The sequence below is a fragment of the Phyllopteryx taeniolatus genome, chromosome 6 (assembly GCF_024500385.1).
Source record: "Phyllopteryx taeniolatus isolate TA_2022b chromosome 6, UOR_Ptae_1.2, whole genome shotgun sequence".
Lineage (NCBI taxonomy): Eukaryota > Metazoa > Chordata > Actinopteri > Syngnathiformes > Syngnathidae > Phyllopteryx > Phyllopteryx taeniolatus.
Window position 1 is genome coordinate 8,467,079 of NC_084507.1, and position 9,425 is coordinate 8,476,503.

Sequence of the window (9,425 nt, forward strand, 5' to 3'; positions counted from 1 at the left end):
CATACCCAGGCTGAAGTTTTTTTTTTAAATACGACTGATGACTGAACAACAACAATCATTAATTTGTTTATGGTTATGTTTTGTTTAATGATAATGCTTTTCTGAAATGCTTGACAGTGTAATTTGAATCCCATTAAAATAAAATTAAATGTGTTTTGCCTGGTCCTTCATGTTTTCTTAAGTATTGTACACATCTTTCAAATTCTGCCTGGGTAATCAAACATATGAGCACAACTGTGCTCACAATTTCAATATAAGAGCAAGTAAATAAAAAGTATTATGAGTTCAAATAAAGTGCTTAACTTCAGAATAATTATTTTTAAAAAACTAACAAAATACAGATAATACTTAATGTTTTGATCACATGGGTAGAAGCAAAATCATGCATTGTAAAAATACATTATACATAGGTTGAAGCGTTTTCCAGAATTTTGAGGTCAACTTTGGAGGTACGCATTATACACGAGAAATTACTGTACTTTTTCACACAGGGCCAGGTAACTGAATAGTTTTTTCCCTTAATAAATGAAATCACCATTTAAAAACAGCATTTTAACTTCACTTGGGTTATATTTGTCTGGTATTTGCATTTGTTTGATTATCTTAAAGTGGGAAAATGCAAAAATATAAGAATTTGAGAAGGGGGCCAATACTTTTTCACGGCAAAGTATATAAATTGTAAGCTTTGTGGAAACATTGTGTTACCAACCTTCTTCAAACCTTTATGTTCAACATTTGTCACTTGTGCTATGCTATCATAGAAGAGTATTCGGAAGATACTGCTATAGAACACTTGGCACTTAGAAACAATTTTTATTCTTGCTTAAAATAATTGGAAATATTTGATACAATACATAGCCCATTGTGACAAGATGTGAAAAAGACAAGTGAAGTTATAATATTCCACTGCTGGAAAAAAATCATATATGAGACAGGAAGCAGGAAGAAGCAACTTGGGATGAAAAGACAATGATGTCTACAATGACACAAATTGTTCTAATGGGATTATTATATTAATATACATCATATCTCCATAATGAAAAAAAATTGTCGGGTGTTTTTTTTTTATAATCAAGTGGTATTCATCCATTATATGGGATTTCCACGGATAAATATAGAGTATACATACAGTTAAATCAAAATTAGTCATACAGTGGAAACCTTTGTAATGACTTTTTATTTAGGAAATTGGCTTATAGCTGCAAACTACACATACAGTGGCAAATGATTGTTTATATATAAATTATAATCTTTATTGTCTTTGCACGACTGTGCCTTAACAAGCTGTTTTCTTTTATTTAAATTATTTTTTTTTTTTTGTACATTTTGCCGAAATGATTCATTCAAATTTCCAGATGGATGCAGAAATTTATGGAAATTTAAAAAAGATTTCTAGATCTTAAGTTAGTATAAATGGTAGAATATATAGATGCACTTTTATCTGATCTGCAAGTTGCACAAGTGTAAAAGAAAAAACGGATTCATAATAATGTACTGTTGAAATTTTTGTTGAGAAATTGCTCATATGATTTGCAACAAGATAACCAATAAATGTGAATATTTTCCAAATGTACTTGTAATTATTTGTACCAATACAATACAAAAATCAGGAAAACTTTTAATTTTTTTTTTGTAGCTTATTAAGCCCACATATATACTGGGGAACCCGTGAACTCAAATGTGTTTGACACCCCTGCTCTTGATTATGCTAAAATGATCAGGAGCCTTTAGAATGGTGCAAAAGATTATGAGCCCTCAAAATTGTCCAATAAAATGAGGGAAATTAAGACTTTTCAAAAAGTGAAACATAAAAATGAAACACTGAAAACGGCAAACATTCCGCATTCGTAATGCTAACCCAACTTCTTAAAGTCTTCCACTATCTTGTGTCATTTACAGCCAATCTCCAAATAAAAGCACACATATCGCTGGCATCAGGTGGAAACCTCCCATCCATCCATCCATCTCTTTTCCGTACCGCTTACCTCACTATAATCATGGTCGTGCTGGCGCCTATCTCAGCTGACTCTGGGCCAGAGGCGGGGTGCACCTTGAACCGGTCGCCAGCCAATCGCAAGGCACACAGACAACCATTCACACTCATATTCACACCGACAGACAATTGTAGCGTCTTCAATTAACCTAGCATGCATGTTTTTGGGATGTGGGAGGAAACCGGCGTACCCGGAGAAAACCCAGGCACGGGGAGAACTGCCAACTCCACACAGGTTAGGCCGGATTTGAACCCGGGTCCTCAGAACTGTGAGGCAGATGTGCTAACCAGTTGTTCACCGTGCCACCTGGAAATCTATCTCCCGTGTCCAAATTTGGTACATTTTTTATTTTTTCACAAATGTATACTATTGGTTATTACCCGTGTGTGTGTGTGTTACTTTTACAAATTATTGACCTTTCTAGAGTGTTGAAAATGCGTTGCGTTTCCTGAAAAGTTATGGTTTTGGAGATATGAGGATCTTGCCCGATGCCAGCAATATGGAAGAGTGTGAATCATTTTGGGCTTAACTGTACGCTGTGAGTAGGACATATATTGAGGGGATGCTTTTTGGCAATGTTGAGGACTGTAGCTCTGCATTGAAAGAAAGAAAGCAGTGCCTTTAGGAGTATTCAAATGCCTCTGCGCTGCGCCTTCCGAAGTCCATCCAGCCCTCATAATCTCGGTCCTTTATCCTGTGCTCAGGCGCCAGACCGCTGGCTCTGCTCGCGATGGGGGATCTGCTTTGGTAGGGCATGCCTAGAAGAAACCAAGACAAGCATGTGTAAACATTACGTGTTTAATGAAGTAACTTGTGTCTATACTTCTGATGGTGTCAAGAGCAGTTTTTCCCCAACCTTTATTGGGCCAAGGCACATATTTTACATTAGAAAAAGCTCATGGCACACATCAAACAAACATGTCAAAAAGGTATGTACTGTATGCTAAAACGATAATCTTGTCTCAATTTACTCACAATTTACTTAAGTGTGAAGACTGGGCCTGTTTAGTTGAACACAAAGCAAAAAAATTCCGTTTTATGGATGGCAACCAGTGGTTACACAGGTTAATTGTGCCTTCTGCCAACTATTGAAAGCGCATTTAATTATTCTGTCTGTCAACATACATCACCAGCATAGATAGATGAAGAGAAATTGTGCCATAGTACAGCGGTTGGGAATCACCGCACCAAAGAGTCCACAGATGTAAATGTGAGTGTGATTAGTTGATTGTGTATCAAAACATCCCTTTGGGCACCATCACTTCTATACAAATTGAAAATACAGTCATGTTCATATTCTCAATTTGCTACTTGCAAATTCTAAAACTATTAACATATCCTCTGTTATTTGCTGGATAAAGAGAAATCACCTATTTGCTGTTTTTGTGCTGAGGCAGGCTATAGCCCTGTCTAATGTAAAGGTAGTGCTATGGCACCATCTTGTGGCATCTTGTCGCAAAGGAGCTACACTATATTGCCAAAATATTTGCTGACCTGCCTTGACTCACATGCGTTTAAGTGATATCCCAGTCTAAATCCATATGGTATAATCCGACGTTGGTCTACCCTTTGCAGCTTCAACTCTTGTGGGAAGGCTTTCAACAAGGTTTAGGTTTGAGCTTATGGGAATTTTTACGCATTCTTCCAGGAGCATATTTGTGAGGACACATATTGGATGAGAAGGCATGGCTCACTTTCCACTAAAAATCAACCCAAAGATGTTCTGTCAGATTGAGGTGCAGGCCAGTCAATTTCATCCATACCAAATTCTCTCATCCATGTCTTTATGGACCTTGCTTTGTGCACTGGTGCACAGATATGTCGGAACAGGAAGGGGTAATCACCAAACTGTTTGACTGTCCAAAATCTCTTGATATGCTGAAGCATTCAAAGTTCCTTTCATTCAAGCTCAGGGGCTAATATTTTGAACATTTCCAACTTTGTGGGAACAGTTTGGAGATGTTCTCTTCCTGTTCCAACATGACATAAGTGCATCGGTGCACAAATCAACGTTCATAAAGACACGGATGTGAGAGTTTGACGTGGATGAACTTAACTGGGCTGCACAATCCTGACCTCAACCCTATAGAAGACGTTTGGATGAATTAGAGCGGAGACTGAGAGCCAGGCTTCTTCTCGTCCACCATCAGTGTGCAACCTCACAAATGTGCTTCTGGAAAAAATGGTCATAAATACCCATAAACACATTCCTAAATCTTGTGGACAGCCTTCCCAGAAGAGTTGAAGCTGTTATAGCGGCAAAGGGTGGACTGATGTCATATTAAAGCCTATGGATTAAGAATGGGATGTCACTTAAATGCATTTCTGAGTCAAGGCAGGTGAGCGCATACTTTTGGCAATATAGTGTATGTTGAATTGAGGGAAGGAGCTTCATTTAGTCAGGCCAAAGCCCTGTCTAATAGAAAAGCAGCGCTTTTTAGGGGGGTGTCAATTACTTAACGGTAGGACTATGCCCATAACACTGTATTATTATTTTTAGGGACTATGTGAGTCCACGTTCGCAATTCAAGCACCACTGTACCACAGTGATAACTTCCCTAAGATGCATACATAATGACTTGAAAACCAAGAGAAATGTCAAGGGATGAAGGGAAGAAAACAAGAAAGGAATGAAAAGAAAGCTATAGACGAAAGGATAGAAAACAGGAAAACAAGGAGAATAATGGATTGAAAGCTTAGGAAGCAAGAGGGAGGCGGCAAATGCCAGATGGTGGCACTGCAGCACAGCATGATTGGATGAAGAGAAAGCTTGTAGGAGTAAGTACTGTAGATCCTCTCCGTTCCTCGTCATGCTCATCAAGCGCATTGTCACACACCTTTCCTGGAGATGAGTCTGACCAGTAGCTGACGCAAGGTGTTGAAAACCTCTGCGTCTTTCCGGGGCTGGTTGGCCTGCTGTTCTGAGGGGAGCGCTGCGGCAGAGCGGGCCTGGCGCATGTGGTTGTATGTCGGGCCATCCAACACGACTGGATTGCTGTCGGATCTGTCGTGTATCATCTGGAGATGATAAGAGAGGCGTGTTTCAAAAGTCTTCTTAGGACCATGTGGTTTGTGTGTGTGCAAACCATAGTGCTTGAGTTGCCACTTTTTTGTGGACCAGCTTTCTCATGCTATATAATATGTGTAACTTAATAATAAATACCCCAAACATTTAAAGATCACTTATGGGATTCCCCAAGGAACTGTGTTGGGCCCCAAAGTATTCATACTATATATTAATGATATCTGCAATGTCACCAAAGTCTCCAAATGTGTCTTATTTGCTGATGACAAAGCTATCTACAGCTCAGGGGAAAAACCGAGAACAGCTTCCGACTACTGTGGAAAATAAATCAAATACATTGGACAAACTGGTTCGATTGTTATAAACTATCACTTAATTTAAACAAAACGAATCTTAGCATTGATGTGCTGGTCTGTGTAAGGTCCACACAACTTACAATGACATGGTGCAAAAGGCAGACGAAGACATCTGCAGTCATAATACTGTATGTGTATTTATTGTACGTAACTAACTTTTGACATACGACCTTTTTGGTGGAGATACATGTCCCTTGTAGACATAATGTGACAGCTGCACAAAGGAAAGCAAGACACCTGAAGTCATAATACTGCTTCTTGTGTGTGCGTGCGTCCGCTCGTGTTCATCCTTGTTACTCTAGTCATTGGAGGGCCAACTCTTGACATGACACATTTTTGGTGGGAACATTTTTCTCTTGTAGACATAATGTGAGGGCCACATAAAGCAAAGCAAGATGCATGCAGTCATAATAATGCTGCTGCTCTTCTGTGTGTGCGTGCGTGTGTCACTTACAAAGGACTGTGAGGGCAGACTCAGGGAGACCTTAGACACAGCAGCCAGGAAGACGACCACATAGATAAATACATTCATGCCTGTAGGCATGAAATGGCGGGTAAAAAGAAATATCAAAGTTCAAAATACAGAAATATAAAACCAAATGAGGTATGATATATAATAATAATATATACTGTATGGATAACCACTGCGCTGTGTGTTCCCTATACAAACTTTGAATAACTCTCTCTTTTCTAATAGGACCAAAGCTTTTAAACAAATTACCCATAAACGGATATCTCATCTTGTGTACTACACACACATAGAAATTGAATATAACATAAAGCTTTCCCGAAGGCATCAATTGTGAGCCATGTGTTGTCCTTCTCACACTTCTGGGCGTTTACAGTGGTGGTGATGTAAATAGTCATTCTTTCAAAGCTAATATAATTCCTGGTTGCAGCCAGTCTTTGTCACATATACATTATTCAAATGGTTGTGAAGTATGAGCTGCTATGTGTAGAAAGTCCACCAATCGCCACTTCACTTTTCTCCTCTTCTCTCCTTTCCTGCCTTTTTACAACTATTATGCATTTGTAAACAATAATGCCAGGAAAGTTAAGGTAGGATGTAAACATCTAATGCCATGATCTACAACGTTGGACAGTAATTATATATTCACTACTTGGATGGAATAGCACCAATCATAAATTGGATTATTTTAAATGATAGTATTCCATATTTGTTTTAGTTTTAACGGTTCACAGAATGCAGCTTATTGAATCTCATTTTTAACTTGAGTGAATTTAAATTCATCAATCATCATTCATAAATCAGATTAAAGAATCCAGTGTACCTGCTTATAAATACTGTAAAAAAAAATAATTGGACTTAAGATAAAAGGACCATTGCATGATAACTCATGAACAGATAGCTGAGCCAGTGAAAGCCTGAAACTAATCCAAAATAATATTTTTTCTGATACTTACCTACAGCCGTGTGCGTGGACGAGGACGTCAAGAGGTTTGCTTCAGCGGTCAGGTTGTGAATGCGTGAGACAGACGACACAATGTTCTATATACACACACACACGCACAAGAAGGGGTGGGCCCTCGGCAAGTAGGATGGGCTTCTTCTGGTACAGAAACCGAAGCGGGTGACGCATGTGAACACGTCAAATCACTTTGTCGTGCACAACTGCGCATAGAGATGTACTCAGAGAGCATGAGTGTGACAACACAAACTACCAACAGCACATATCATATCTTTGCTTGAAGCTTCAACTTGTTCCTCTCCAAATCTTTGTAACAACAAAACAGCATTGTGCACTTTGGTGCCCTTTCAATTTCAGTGATGGCAAAGTGGGTATGGGCAATGAAACCCACAGGATTTGTTGACATATGTCAGGTCACCTCTGTGTCATAAACCTAACACATACAGTATATTTCTCGCTCTTCTACCAGATTAAAGTTTAGACCTAATGAGCCACAAGAGAATTGTAATGTAATTCCCACTTTTTCCTGTCGGATGCTCAGAGATTGTCTCAAATGAACTGTGCATGCGTGCGTGTATTGTTTGCGAACAATACAAAAAAGTTGTTCCGTCAGAAAAATGTTTGGCAGAGTGCTGCTGATTTAACCTTTAAAATGAGCTAACTCCGCCAATACTTTTATCAAAATGCTTATACCTGCGGCAAAACACTTGAATGTACCGCAGCCTTCAATACTAAAGGTTGCTTGACAAGTTGTTCTTGTCCACAGAGAATCTGCACAAGGTACAGTACATGTGGTGGCAGAAAGCAAACAACAGCATAAGTGTGTTTACTGGAAAAAATGCTGGCTGTCCTTCATACTTAAGTGGTGAAAGCCACACAATGTAGGTTACCGTGGTGTCTTAGTAATAATGCGATGTGTGGTTTTTAAAAGCTTTCAACTGACTGTTCCATCTGAAGTATCAATCACCGCCTGACATCTTTATTCACAGCATTCAAGGTCGCCTTATACTATCTTTATTACGATATAAACAATGCACTTCTTTTTGCCGATATGATGTATATACTGGTACAAGTTCCGGTTGACCACATTTATAGCACGTGCAACAAAACAAAAACTTAACCAGTGAAATATAATTGCTTACAGTTTGCAACAAGTCACGTGTGTTGCTTTCATTTCAGTGCAGAACACAACTCACTGACCTCATGTAGACTTGAGAACAGCATGTCGGTCCTTAGCTTTGTATTCCTCCCTTGTTAGTTCATGGTGAAGTTGGAGGAAAGATAAAACAATCTGTGCACATCTTTTCTCTCCTGCATTGTTGTGCTGGCTTTTTAGTTTATAAACGGTCACATTTGAAGCTCACTGGGGGATCTTCTCTGGCCCTGCAGCAAACCGGTGCTTCGTGCCTTTATTGTTGCCGCCACCCGGCTCAGCTGTGCAACGAGAGAAGGGAGTTAACCCCGAGGAGGACAATCTCGGCCCTGGAGAAGGCGTCTCCCGACCACGGTCAGGTGACCGTAGCAGGAAAGGTTAACACTTCGTATAAAGAAACTAAAATACAAAAATAAGATGCTGTACTTACCATTACTGCTGAGAGTGTGAAAAAAGGAGGGCGAAAAAGGCAAAGATACTCCAGCCGCATAAACACAGACAAGCACTATGCACTAGCTAAGCAGAAACACTATGGTGCTGGGACAAAATGGCGGACGAGGCACGGGCGTCGTAATGTCGAAACGTCGTAGGGCGAGTGCGTCGTAACTCGAGGACTTCCTGTAGTTCTTTCTCCAGAACAGACAAATGCTCTTTTTTTTCTATGAATATCACAGCTGTTTTTCCCTGTTATTGTCATAAAATTGACTTGTTTCTTTCTAGTAAACCTTTTCATTAAAAAATTACGACTTTATTTTCATATATTTTGCCTGCAATCTCGTAGAGAGAGAGAGAGAGAGAGCGTGTGTATGTGAGTGTGTGCGTGCATGCATGCGTGCGCACACGTGTGTGTGTGTATGTATAATAATAATAAGGAGGAGATACTTTTCTAGTTGTGTACACGTGATCGACATCCAATTCAAACATGTACAGTAAATCTGACTGTGTACACACAACTCGGGTATGGTCGTAAGGGTAACATGAACTGAATCTTCCTGTCATGTGCAACTGTTCTCATTCAACTATGCTGTCAATGGCACCTGTGTTATTGGCCTCAACTTCATTCTACCACTATTTTCACACCATCTGGTTATCCATTCTAGGCTTCTATGTGCAAGACTCATGAACATTTTCTCAGTCATCCGCAAACAAGAGGACATTCATCATCATCATCTTTTTTTTAATTTTTTATATGTCCTCATTAGGGTCACGGGTGAGCTGGACTCTTATCTCAGCTGACTTTGGGCGAGAGGCGGTTACATCCTGGACTGGTCGCCAGTTAGTCACAGTCACATACAGAGATGGGTAGGGTAGCGAAATATTAAAAAAAATATTAAAATCAGTAAGCAAAACCTTACATGCATGTTTTTGGAATGTGGGAGTAAGCTGGAGTATCTGGAGAAACTTCAAGTAATCACAGGGAAAATGTGCAAATTTCACACACAAAGGCCAGAGACACGTTTCAAAACC

General features: G+C 39.5%; 1 protein-coding gene across 1 annotated transcript; it reads right to left on the reverse strand.

The window, feature by feature from the left end:
* Positions 1–797: 797 nt before the first annotated feature.
* On the reverse strand, positions 798–8,547 carry LOC133479864 (cholecystokinin-like). Its single transcript, XM_061777363.1, has 6 exons — positions 8,389–8,547; positions 8,006–8,239; positions 6,801–6,885; positions 5,830–5,909; positions 4,832–5,012; positions 798–2,752 (listed from the first exon to the last, which is right to left on the reverse strand). The coding sequence occupies exons 2-6, from the start codon at positions 8,027–8,029 to the stop codon at positions 2,616–2,618; spliced, it is 507 nt and encodes a 168-aa protein (XP_061633347.1). The 5' UTR covers positions 8,030–8,239; positions 8,389–8,547; the 3' UTR covers positions 798–2,615.
* Positions 8,548–9,425: the final 878 nt, after the last annotated feature.

What these genes read in the sequence shown, in the direction of transcription:
- LOC133479864 (XM_061777363.1), bottom strand. Translation starts at nt 8,029, where the DNA reads ATGCTGTTCTCAAGTCTACATGAG. An exon ending in GTCTGCCCTCACAGTCCTTT is followed by an intron (nt 5,013 to 5,829) that starts GTAAGTGACACA and finishes TATCATCTCCAG; the next exon opens with ATGATACACGACAGATCCGA. An exon ending in CAGACTCATCTCCAGGAAAG is followed by an intron (nt 2,753 to 4,831) that starts GTGTGTGACAAT and finishes GGTTTCTTCTAG; the next exon opens with GCATGCCCTACCAAAGCAGA.